Below are 12517 nucleotides of genomic sequence, written 5' to 3'. Positions count from 1 at the left end.
TTCCGCTGAGGGCGGAGCCAGCAATAGAAATGTCAGCTACAGGACACTATTGATACAATGTGACCAGAATGTGATTGCACTGCATAATCTAAACATTTCAATTGTACAAAATACAAAGAGAACACGTGCAAGTAAGAAACATACTTTATAGACAATATTACAACAAACAGTCCTGTGTTTTTTTCTGCTTTGCAAACATTTGTATCAGTATTTGTAAAATGTTTTCGAGTTTGATGAAGTGGGCAGTCATTCATTCATACCAGTCTCTCCCTCAACTGGTGGGAAACCAAACTGTTTCATACTCTCCAAATCTCCCTTCGACTACCCCTCTAGACCTGAGCCTTCTTTAGATCCTCGGGCAGCACACGACCCTTCTTCCTGGCTTTCTGTTTACGCTTCTCGACATTCCCGGTCTTCCGTTTCTTGAGGTTCCTCTTCCTCTTGTCCTGCCGGTGCTGCATCTTGTCCACCACTTGCTGGCTCCTCTCCGTCCACTTCCTCTTGACCTGAATCTTCCTCTTCTCCTTCTTCTTCAGCGAGGCCTTCAGCATGTCTTCGTTGTCTTTGATCTTCAAGCCCTCCGCCTTGTACAACATGTTTGTCCACTTCATCTTCTCCTCCTCCTTCTCGGCCTTGGCCGGGTCCTTCTCCCTTAGGTCTTCCAGCCTGGCGTTCCTGGCCTGCACCCGGGTCAGCAGCTGCTTGTAGTTTTTACCCGTCAGCGGCGTGAGGCCCCCCTTCACCCTCTTCCTCTTCTCCTTCTTCTCAACGGCCTTGTCTACGTACTCCTCGCCCACCTCCACCTAGAAATAGAAATAGAAAAGCCTTTATTGCTATTGTATTTCAAAACAACAACATTTGGAGTGCTGGAGTGCTGCTCCTGTTGGTGCGACGAGGGACAACATATAACACAAAAACAACACATAACGCAACAATAGGACAAATAGCTTAAAATAGTAGACGTAGCTAAAAAAAAAATACTTTTTTATGCTTTTTCCACCTTGCTGAACACCACAGTGGTCAGGTCCCCCTCCTCCTCGGCTGGCTGGGCAGGTGGAGCCTCTGGTGCATCTTCCTGGTCGCCCTCCTCTTCAGCAGCGGCCTCCTCTGCCATCCTTTTGGCACGGAATTGTTTCTTTTTCCTCTTCTTTCGCTCCCTCTCCTGTTTCCGCCTCTCTCGTCTCCTCTTCACCTCCTCGGAGGAGGGATCTATACCCTGCAGAGGAGGGAAAACATGACGTGACGTGAGAAATGCATGAGCAAGTGATTTGCAAATGACTTTTTTGCTGATGAAAAAGGCTAGTTTTTATGCTGACCAGTCCACGCGTCTCCTCAATTTTTTGGTGGAGTCTTTGGCGTAATATATCTGTTGCAGAGAACAACTCTGACCCTGGAGTTTCACCTTCTGTGAAATAAATAAAAAAATATTTGGTTTTAAAATCAACAAATACTTAACAAAACACTGTCTATGCAGAATTAATGTTAAGCTTCATGGGTGTTTTTGAGTGTACATAGTTTCAAGAAAAATGGTGAGAAAATCTTTTACCTTCTGATGTCTTGCTTGGGTTTGTTGCAGTAGATTTCTGAATTTTGGGCTTTGTAGCCTCTTTGCTGTCAGCGTTGGTCCTTTTCCGGACTGCACTGGTGGCTGGGACTATGCTGGTCTTGGAGGCAGGCTGTTTATTTGTTTGGTTCCCTTGAGGCTGTGCCTGCTTCTGTTTGTTCTTCTTCTTCTTTTTAGAGGGACCATCTTCACTGCTGTTTCCCTTGTATGGAACTGACAGTAAAGATAGAAGAACTTTAAAGCAATTGCCAATACAATCAGGAAGAGTGAAATTCAAAGTGATCCGCCCTTAACTTTGAATGAATGGGTACAACGTAACCTTTGCTATATAGCAGAAGAAGGATATTTACCATACTCTCGTCCTCTGAATTCAGTCGGTTGAGATATCACTTTACTCGCGAATTTCTCCAAATACGCATACTTAGCAGCCAGGCTGGTCATCTTGGGGCAAAACCTTCAACCACAGTACACCACAAAAATTGAGTTGTTGAACAATGAAAACAATTAATTCGTAAACACATCGTAGGGTTAGTTCTTCATTTACATTTAGTTATTTAGCAGACGCTTTTATCCAAAGCGATGTACAAAAGGAAAAAACAATATAGCTACGAGCAATAGAGACATATTGTAACAATACACACAGCTTGACATAAGGAATAAAACGTGCAGGAATGTAACTACTGGAAGTGTGAGTAAAGTACTAGTTAGAGGAGATATCATTAGAGGAAAGATAAGGAGAGGTTGGAAAGCAGATACCTATGAAAAGTATTACCAAGTCAACACGTTAGAAAAGTCTAACAACATTACATCTACCTCTCCAGCAGTTTACTGCCGTAAACTGGATAGTAGTTTACTTCTAGGATCAATATCCAATGAGGCTATTTAGCAAACTAGCCTGTGTTAACATCAGATTGGCTACTCCTGGTTGGTCATAAAAACAATATTCATCTTGTGACAATATACGCAATGCTTTAGAGATCACCTACCCGTGATGTAAAGAGGAATGTCGACGTCTTTTTATTATAATAACTTAATGACTGTGCACGTACATGAAAAACACGACTATCAACATGCACGTGTAGGGTTAGCGAGCATGCGCAATGCTTTCACGGAAAACATATCCACCGGAAATGGTTACATGTAATACATTCCCCATGCGCATTTGTGGGTTATGAAAGTGGGTTATGTAGTCAACCTGTTATATCAAACATCCTACCAGTCTTGAGCTTTCTTCTGCGTTTCAAAATACTTGAATTTTGCAAGCTAGCCATGAGTAAGCTGAAGCTCGTACTTGCGTGCTATAATAATACGCTGAACGTAATTGGGGCTAATGTAAGTATAGTTTTGTTACTATCTTTAAGTTAGATTAGTCAGCTGAAACGTTGCATGACAATATGACCTAGCGTTAGCTGAGCTGTCCTCACTAATGTGACATCTATGTACATGCCTAGATTTGTAGTAGTTTTGGGAACGTTTCATTTTATGGGGGAAGTATGGGAACAGTTCAAGTAGCAAGCATGTATGAGTTGAGGTGATCATAATACCTGGAATTGGTTTTGTTGCAGACTCACATCCTTGTACCAAAGAGGACGTTGTTTGCATCTTCACAAACACAACTGACGCGTGGATATGGTAGGTATCATATGCATGTATATCATGTTAATTCATTTAGAATGAGTTCGTTGTACAGTCTTGTATTGTTGGACAATCACACAGTCGATGTTCTCGCTTCCAGTGTTTAGAGAGAAGGTCTTGAATGTGACCCGTCAGTCCAGCTCCACGGCTGCCCGGGCAGAGAGCGGAGAAGGAGATTCTTTCCTGAAGTATTTATTGCTACTGATACCCGTCGCCACTTTTGGCCTTGGTACATGGCAGGTAAGATACATATTTCAACCATTTTTCTATCTGTGCTTGTTAAGTGACATTCAACAGTTTTGGGTACCCCTGATCAAAATGTCTGTTACTGTGAATATTTAAGTGAGTAGAAAATTAGATGTTCTCCAAAAGGCACTAAGTTAAAGATGCCTTAAACAGTGTCCCAGAAATCAGCAGCCATGGGCTTCTCTAAGCAGCAGACTAGCTGAACATTTAAAAAAATTGACGCTGACAAAGCAGGAAAAGGCTGTAAGAAGATAGCAAAGTGTTTTCAAGTAGCCGGTTTCCTCATTTTGTAATGTAATTAAGAAATAGCAGTTAATAGTAATGTTGGAGGTTTAGGAAAACTTTCAGAGTGAACAGTGCTTGTAAGATTGCTAGAAAGGCAAATCAAAACCCTTCTAAAGACCTTCAGGAACATTTAGCAGACTCTGGAGTGGTGGTGCACAGTTCAACTGTGAAGAAACAGCTGTACAGCTTTCCTTCATCACAGGAAAGCCATTCCTTCGTCTTCGCCCACAGCATTCAGTACCTGACATTTGCAAAGGGACATCTAAACAAGCCTGATGCCGGAAAGTTGGAAGTTAAAAGACTCTTAGCTGGCTACAAAAAGTGTTAACAACTGATACTTGCCAAAAGGGCTGTTACAAAGCACTCCATGCAGGGTGGCTTTTCCCTTTTTGTTTATTTTGAAACCGTAAAAGATGGAAATGAAAAAAGAAATCTTGCTCTATCTATCTAAAGAGAACATGCCTTTTGGAAACCAGGTCATTACTAATAGCTTAGCTATTCACAGTAACAGAAATTGTGACCAGGGCTGCACAAACTTTTATGTGCCACTGTATCTTCTATCTTGTATTTTGTTTGTGTCTGGGCTGGGGATGAGCATTGAAATGATAGATAGATCAATTTGAAGTAGCTTTCAGTAAGGTAGGTGTTGGCTGTTTCGGCAGTATATTTATCTGAAGAAATCTCATGTTTTATTGTTAAAGTCTGTTGTCGGGCGATCAGTTAAACCTGTGCTCACTATGGAAATGTAGATGAGGCGCAGACAATGGAAACTGCAGCTCATCGAGGAGCTGAGGAGTTTGACCACAGCTGAGCCAATCTCCCTGCCCACTGAGTGAGTGCCAGGAATTCACAATACAAGGATAGTATAGAAATAGAAAAGCCTTTATTGTCATTGTATTTCAAAACAACAACATTTGGAGTGCTGCTCCTGTTGGTGCGACGAGGGACAACTTACAACACAACAACAACACATAACGCAACAATAGGACAAATAGCTTAAACTAGTAGAAATAGCTAAAAAAAAGAATATGTTAAGAATGTTTTATACTGTAATGCTTCACAATAAATACAATAACAGTCAAATACAGTGAATATTAATATTGCACAATGAAATTCTAGATTTAGGTCTCCACTTATTAAAACCTAGTCTAGTCTTTATTCAGGTTATGTTCTGACTAAGTTTGTGGTTGTGCTGCTCAAATAGTCCGATGGAGCTTAAAACCCTGGAGTACAGACGCGTGAAGGTGCGCGGGAGGTACGACCACTCCCAGGAGCTCTACATCCTGCCTCGCTCTCGCGTTGACCCAGAGAAGGAGGCGCGAGAGGCAGGCCAGCTCTCATCCAGCGGAGAAGTGGGAGCCAACATCATCACTCCATTCTATTGCTCAGACCTGGGGTACATGATGCACCACACCTCAGACTCAACTGATATTCTCATGATGTTACTGTTGTGTTTTGCCCTTCTCACATTTCTAAGCAGGCTAAAGGCCCATGCTTGGTTCTGTGTTGAGCATGAATTGTTAGGTGCTTACGCGTTGCGTGTGGGGTATTGCCAAGCAATTCACACCCAGAACAATAGGCTTGCGTAAAATGGCGCAAGTCTAGAAAAAGGGGCCGACGCCCGAAAGACGTGAAAAGTCGCGCAAGGGGCTTGCGAGGCCTCTTGCGCTTACGCTTAAGTAACTGACCATAAATCAGCCTTAAGGGTATTGACTAGGCTGTTTGCACTGCTGTGCAAACACAGACATGCCAGTGTGAAGTACAGTACAGAAGGCAATAACTGAGATACTTCTGCTTTGTTAAACCTATCAGGATCAAAATTCTGGTGAACCGAGGATACGTTCCCAAACAGAGGATCCGCCCGGAGACCAGGATGAAGGGACAGGTAACTCATTGCTCAAAATGAATTTAGCATAAGTTAGTGTGGGGACTGTCCTTGTTCTTAAAACAGTAAGTATTTTTTATTTTCTTTGGTATAAGGGAATGGTTTCTGGATCTATAATTACCCAACTCTGAAGGCATGATAAATAATCAGTGTTCCCCAATATCAATGTGTGCTTTACAGACGTCTCTTTGTTTCAGCTATTTATGTTTTTGTTAATATATCTGGGTCTTCTAAATTGTCGTCAAATGCCTTAAAAACAACTCAAAGTATCAACATGCACAGATGATACAGGGACAATTTTCTGCTTTTATCCTTCAGATACAGGTCATGACTAAAGGTCCAGAAGCATTTGACTTTCACAGAAACTTCACCATTAAGTCTAAATTCAAAATGTTATTGTGTGGAGCGTAGACCCTTTTACATTTCACTACATTCGTTGTATGTGACAAATAAAACACTTGAAATGGTTTCATGTTGTATCTGTATCAAGTGATTCACGTCCTGTAGTTCGGCTTGTGTATGAGTCTGGCAACCTTGCAGCTGTATCTCTGCTCTCTATGGTAGGTGGAGGAGGAAGTGGATGTTGTTGGGGTGGTGCGGCTGACGGAACAACGCAAGCCATTCATTCCCCAGAACAACGTGGAGCAAAACCGCTGGCACTTCCGGGACCTGGACGCCATGGCTGCGGTCACAGGAGCTGAAGCCATCTTCATAGACGCCGACCTTGGCAAGATGCTTTCTGATCCCGACTTGTCAAATTAGCATTTAAAGAATAGAATTTGGATAAAACATTGCTTGGCCTCTCATATTGCCAAAGCAAGCAGCAATTCAGATATTACCAATGTCAAATTATTGAAACATTTTTCTTTTGTTAATTAATAGGCAGTACAATACCTGGAGGTCCAGTTGGTGGTCAGACTCGGGTGACTCTAAGAAATGAACACATGCAGTATGTCGTAACCTGGTGAGTTAGTTTAATGAACCGTGATCAATAATGGGTATTCCAACTGTTTTATAATACAACTTATAGAACTGTTTTGTAACTGCCATTTTGTAAAATTGAAAATGTAGTCTTAATGATTATGTATGTTTTCTTACAGGTACAGCTTAAGTGCGGCTACAACCTACATGTGGTACCTTAAATTCCTCAAGCGTGTTGCCATGTGAATGCAGCACAGTTGTGTGTGTGGTGTGATGTATGCTAGAACTATTATGTAAATATGTTATTAAATTAAATAAAGATAATCAAGCGTTTGAGAGTTTTGTATGTCCCAGGGTAAAGTAATAGGCCAAAAAGCATTAGGCTTGATTCAAACCACAGCAGCCAGTCACCGTTATAGCCATCCTAACATAAGGAAAAACGGCCAACAAACCAAGAGCAATATACAGGTGCATCTCAAGAAATAAGAATATCATAGAAATGTTTATTTCAAGAGCCACCACGCACAGACATGTCCAGGATATGGGCTACAAGTGTTGCATTCCAAGGGTCAAGACACTCCTGAACCAGAGACACATCAGAAGCGTCTTACCTGAGCGAAGGAGAAAAAGAACTGGACAGTTGCCCAGTGGAAATTTAGCATTTCATTTAGAAATCAAGGTCCCCGAGTCTGCATGAAAAGTGGAGAGGCACAGAATCCAAGTTGTTTGAGGTCCAGTGTGGAGTTTCCACAGTCCATGATTTTCGGTGCCATATCATGGTGATGGTCCACTGTGTTATCAAGTAGAGTAAATGCAGCCGTCTACCAGGAGATTATAGTGCACTTCATGCTTCTGTCTGCTGACAAGCTTTATGGAGATTTCCTTTTCCAGCAGGGCTTAACCTGCCCACAGTGCCAAAACAACTGCTAACTGGTTTTCTGCCCATGGTAGTACTGAGCTTGATTGGCCAGCCAACTGGCCTGACATTATCTTTGGGGTATTGTCAAGACAGAAGAAAATTAGATCCACCAGACCCAACAATACAGATGAGCTGAAGGCCGCCATCAAAGCAACCTGGGCTTCCATAACACCTCAGCGGTGCCACAGGCTGATTGCATCAAGTCAAGCCGCATTGATGCAGTCATTTGTGCAAAAGGAGCCCCGGCCAAGAGCACATAAATTATCATACTCTTTTGTGTAGAGTTAATTTGCTGATTTAAAGCTATTCCCAGGTTGTAAATGTTTTATTCTAATATTTTGAGATACTGGATTTGTGATATCCATGTGCTGTAAGATTGTGGAATATATGAAGGAATGACAATTAAATTACAGGAAAACTAAACTCACGTCATTTTTTTTGTTGGAGATGCACCTGTAGTGAAGGACCCCCCCTCCCCCGACAAAGCAGTTTTTATGGAGTGCTCACAGTCCAGTGGCACCTACTTTTTGTGGCAAAAGGGACTCACCCATAACTGCTAAATAAACACGTCCACTAAAGTCACCTTTTCAGCGGTATTGTTTGCACGCATAAGCCACTTCATTATTCATGGAATTTGCTCAGATACGACAAGTCAGCCTCAGATTTTCTTTTGGGATTTTTAATTTTTCTATTAAACAAAAGGGCTCAGCCCAGCTTGGTGGCCAGTTCCTTGGCTTTAGCCTTCTCGAGCTTGGCGAAGCGTGCTGTGGATTTGGGACCCAAGATGTTGCCTCCCCAGTGACGGCGGATCTGCGGAACAAGCACATACAAATTTAATAATAATAAACAACAACTTAAAAACACACACAATAGGTCAATATTATACTGAACTATATATTTAAATAGTTCAAATGCGTAACTAGAAGGTTAAGTGGTTGTGCTCAGGGTTAAAAAGCTCGTTTGTTTCCACACAGGGGATTCAGTCGAAGAAATTCATACATCACTGCACAACCATAGCAACACAAGTCTAGCCATGATGCTGTTAATATTACAGTGCTGAGACCTCACCTCTTCATATCTGTCGTTGTAGTTGGTCTTGATGGCTTCCACCAGCTTCCCGAGGGCACCCTTGTCCTCTCTGGAACAGAAAAGGGAATAAATGTAGTACTTACACTTTGAGGGCTCACTCATCTGTCACTCACATGAAGCCTTGTCCTCATGTTTATTTTGACATCACATCACACAAGTGTAGGTCAATAATGAGAAGGTGTATGCGTAACTAGAAGGTTAATTGGTTGTGCTCAGGGTTAAAAAGCTCGTTTGTTTCCACACAGGGGATTCAGTCGAAGAAATTCATACATCACTGCACAACCATGTGCACCAGTAAATTAATCTGCTCAAAACATGTCGCTGACCCATCCGCCACTATTTAAAAAAAATAAAAAATAAAAAAACTCACGGGTTGGTCGATGTGAAGGCAACAGAGGTGCAGGTTTTCCTGTGCACCAGTCTGCCCAGCCTGGCCTTGCCCTTCACGATGCAGTATGGCACACCCATCTTACGGCACAGAGCGGGCAGCCACACCACCAGCTGCAAAGAGGAGACTCCATTAACAAAACTCACCTACATGCAGTTACAGAAGATTTATTGAAATACAGAACCTGGATTATGCCAATTACACGATTTCTATGCGTGACACACACACACACACACACACTTCAAATTCAATCACTAGCAATAGCCCTATTTGTATGGGACTGGTTGCTGCTCAGGGTTAAAAAGCTCGTTTGTGATCCACATAGAGGATTCAGTCGAAGAAATTCAATGCATCATTGCACACAACCATCTCCTCTGCCCACAGGCAGGCCACTTCAATCTGAGGTCATGATGACCAGTCCTTACCTCAATGGGGTCCACGTCGTGGGCGATGATGACCAGCTGAGCCTTCTTGCTCTCCACCAGAGTGGTGACTGTGTTTACACCTGGAATAAGACAAGATGTCAGCGACAGGTCCGCACGGCAAATAATGGGCCGCTCTTTACCAGAATACACAGTAGATGCAGCAAAGGATAAAAGTGCTAAAGCTTTCAAGTGGTTGTTGCTCAGGGTTAAAAAGCTCGTTTGCTTCCACATAGAGGATTCAGTCGAAGAAATTCATACATCACTGCACAACCACTTAATAAATAAACTCATCCACTGACAAACAAACATCCACTTGAGCTTGGACCAGACCATCTCCAGGTGTGCCTTTACCTGCGCGGAGGACGGGAGGCCTCTTGGTGGGGGTGTCGCCTTTGCCAGCAGCCTTCTGTTCAGCACGAGCGAGCAGCCTCTGCTTCTTCTCCTGCTTGGTCTCAGGCCTGTACTTGTGGGCCAGCTTGAAGAGCTGGGTGGCTGTTGAAAACCGTGAGCAAGAACGATGTTAACACCTTTTAAACAGAGACCCTACTTTTAAACAGCTGAGTATTGTATTCAGAGCAATTCATTCTAGGTTCCAACTCTAGAACACAACAGCTGCCACTTAACATCCTCCTCAAGGGAAAAGTAACAAGTCAATAACAGTTTAGTCTAAGGGGGAAATAAGTGCATCAGCGATCTTGGTGGAGTGTCGACATTGGTGTTACGATAGCAAAGATTATTTTCATCATCTGCACTTTGACCCCCATCTAAGAAACCAGGCAAAACTCCATCTTTACATGTGCAAGCACACACTGCTCAGTACACACTTCAGTCACACCACCAAAAATGATCTGCATCAGAAGGTGCAGTCACAAACCCTCAACTTACCGGTCTGGCGGTCCAGAGCCTGGGTGAACTGGTTGATTGCGGGGGGAACCTTGAGCCTCTTGTAGAGGATGGAGCGTTGGCGCTGGAGACGCACGTAACGGGGCCATTTCACAAAGCGAGTGAGATCACGCTTGGGCTGGATGTCCTGACCTGGTAAGCACAAAGGGGGGGGGGGGGGGGAGGATCTCAAATCAGTACTTGTACACAGAAGTCCCCACAAGTATACACAACAGTTTAGTCTAAGGGTAAATAAGTGCATCAGCGATCTTGGTGGAGTGTCGACATTGGTGTTACGATAGCAAAGTTTATTTACATCATCTGCACTTCAATTAAAGAACAAATAGGTTTGATTCCTATCTAAGGTAACACACATGATTAAGCAGCAGGCAGACATTACTTCTGGTCTCCACAAGCAGATGCTCCTTTTCTTGTGCACTTACCAATGCCAAAGTTCTTGGGTCTCTTCTCGAAAAGGGGGTTAACCACTTTCTTGACCTCATGCTTCTTGGCCACTGAAGGGGCTGGCGCCACCTTCTTCCCCTTTGCCTTCTTTCCCTTAGGCTGTCAGGACATCAACAGATGGGAACCAATTAGCATCAACACATTCAACAAATGAGAGCCCTTGATCCCAGACAATTCATGTCTTGGAACAGCACTGCAAATGCAAAATTGAGTCTAGACTAAGGTTGCCAAGTAACTGCCTTGAGTAGTAGTATTATGAAGTAACCCAGCCATATACACAATTTATACAGCAAAGGATGAAAGTGCTTTAAGTTTTAAGTGGTTGGTGCTCAGGGTTAAAAAGCTCGTTTGTTTCCACATAGTGGATTCAGTCGAAGAAATTCATACATCACTGCACAACCACCTAATAAATAATCTCATCCACTGACAATTCATGGTACAGCACTGCTGAATTTGCAAAAGCATACGCAATATTGAGTCTACTCAGTAAGATTATGAAGCAACCCGGCCAGATATTTTAAACACAAGGGTCAAAAAGACTATACACTTTCTTAGTAAACAGGGATGCGTTGACAGTCCAATGCTTTGTCAAACACATAAATAACTGACTATCGAAGTCAAATCCACGAAACCTGGTGGTCACAGCGAGATGCAATTGAAGAGCGTTAGCTTGCAAGCTAACGAACTACCATAACTCGAGGTGGGGGCCCACGGGCTGGAAGTTAATTCTAATACGGTTCTCTCCTCTGGCATAGCACCACGACAACAACTTAATTGACACGGTGAGGATAACTTTCAAAATAATTTCTCACATTTCATTCCTGGTTTACAAATTCCAACCAGCCAGTCCCTAATTTCGTAAGCTTTTAGTTCACGCTGAATGTAGCACGGAACCGCTCTTCTACAGTCCGGAGAAACGGCTGAAATGTTTTAAGTATCTACATCAATTTCAACAAAATATCTACTGGAGCAGTATGTGCACATTGTATTGCAATTATTTATTCGGTGAAAATAAACTTATAAGCCTGATTTAAAGAGATGTTTAAAGATTTACAAACGGTGCTAATTCGCCATAGGAAAATGAATGTACACTCACCATGTTGGATCAGACAGAAAGGAGGAGCATAGGATTGTGGGTAATTTAAGTGCCGCGATGCTTTTTCTGACGTCGACTTTTTCTGACGTCGCTGAGAGAAATATCTTACCGGAACGTGAAGTGGAGCGGAGAAGTGGAGTGAAGTTCGAAAATAAGGTATTTTATGCAGAAGCCGTATAAATTATAATAAAGTTTAAAAAGAGACTTTTGCTGTTTGCTGTATTCCATGTGGTAGAGAGAGCATATATATAATGTATATATATATATAATGTGGGTCTTCTCATCAAGATGCATCTGATGGAAATAGGGGGAGATATGTTTAATTGGTTTATGATTTTATTTTTATTTTTTAACGGAAGAAATATTTAAGACAAAATCCTATTAGTCTTTTCTAAGCAGTGTTAGGCGGAGAACAGCTTTTCTCACGAGAATGTGATAAGTCCATGCTTTTTAAATGTTCTATCATGATAAATGATATCTTTGCAAACATTCAGTCTGGAATTGGAAGATCATTGCAGATGATAGTAGCTTTTGGAAAACAGGTAACAATAACAATGTATGTATGTGTGTAAGTATGCTATATAAATTAAATTCAATATTTATTATTATTACCAACGAAAGTGGAGTGCAAACAACCAGAAATGCTACTTGTTCTTATATCTTGGAGGATATACATTGCTGAGAGAAAAATGCGATATAGTATACAGAAATTAAGGA

At 42.2% G+C, this 12517-nt stretch overlaps 3 protein-coding genes across 3 annotated transcripts; 1 reads left to right on the top strand and 2 right to left on the bottom strand.

Moving 5' to 3' along the window:
* Positions 1-126: 126 nt before the first annotated feature.
* Positions 127-2658, bottom strand: surf6 (surfeit 6). The gene is made up of 6 exons (XM_080841617.1): positions 2551-2658; positions 1915-2018; positions 1547-1777; positions 1317-1405; positions 1001-1216; positions 127-803 (listed from the first exon to the last, which is right to left on the bottom strand). Exons 2-6 carry the CDS (start codon positions 2003-2005, stop codon positions 330-332), a joined length of 1101 nt encoding a protein of 366 aa, XP_080697743.1. The 5' UTR covers positions 2006-2018; positions 2551-2658; the 3' UTR covers positions 127-329.
* An 83-nt stretch (positions 2659-2741) lies between these two features.
* On the top strand, positions 2742-6847 carry surf1 (SURF1 cytochrome c oxidase assembly factor). Its single transcript, XM_080842290.1, has 9 exons — positions 2742-2896; positions 3130-3196; positions 3300-3439; positions 4480-4562; positions 4935-5126; positions 5543-5615; positions 6180-6342; positions 6498-6579; positions 6716-6847. The coding sequence occupies exons 1-9, from the start codon at positions 2834-2836 to the stop codon at positions 6780-6782; spliced, it is 930 nt and encodes a 309-aa protein (XP_080698416.1). The 5' UTR covers positions 2742-2833; the 3' UTR covers positions 6783-6847.
* A 1271-nt stretch (positions 6848-8118) lies between these two features.
* Positions 8119-11825, bottom strand: rpl7a (ribosomal protein L7a). The gene is made up of 8 exons (XM_080842767.1): positions 11801-11825; positions 10683-10803; positions 10243-10392; positions 9709-9849; positions 9358-9437; positions 8915-9045; positions 8524-8593; positions 8119-8265 (listed from the first exon to the last, which is right to left on the bottom strand). Exons 1-8 carry the CDS (start codon positions 11801-11803, stop codon positions 8161-8163), a joined length of 801 nt encoding a protein of 266 aa, XP_080698893.1. The 5' UTR covers positions 11804-11825; the 3' UTR covers positions 8119-8160.
* Between the last annotated feature and the right edge of the window lie 692 nt (positions 11826-12517).

The sequence above is a fragment of the Sprattus sprattus genome, assembly GCF_963457725.1.
Source record: "Sprattus sprattus genome assembly, chromosome: 7".
Lineage (NCBI taxonomy): Eukaryota > Metazoa > Chordata > Actinopteri > Clupeiformes > Clupeidae > Sprattus > Sprattus sprattus.
Note: the sequence above shows the minus strand (reverse complement) of the source record. Positions and strands in the feature narration are given on the sequence as shown.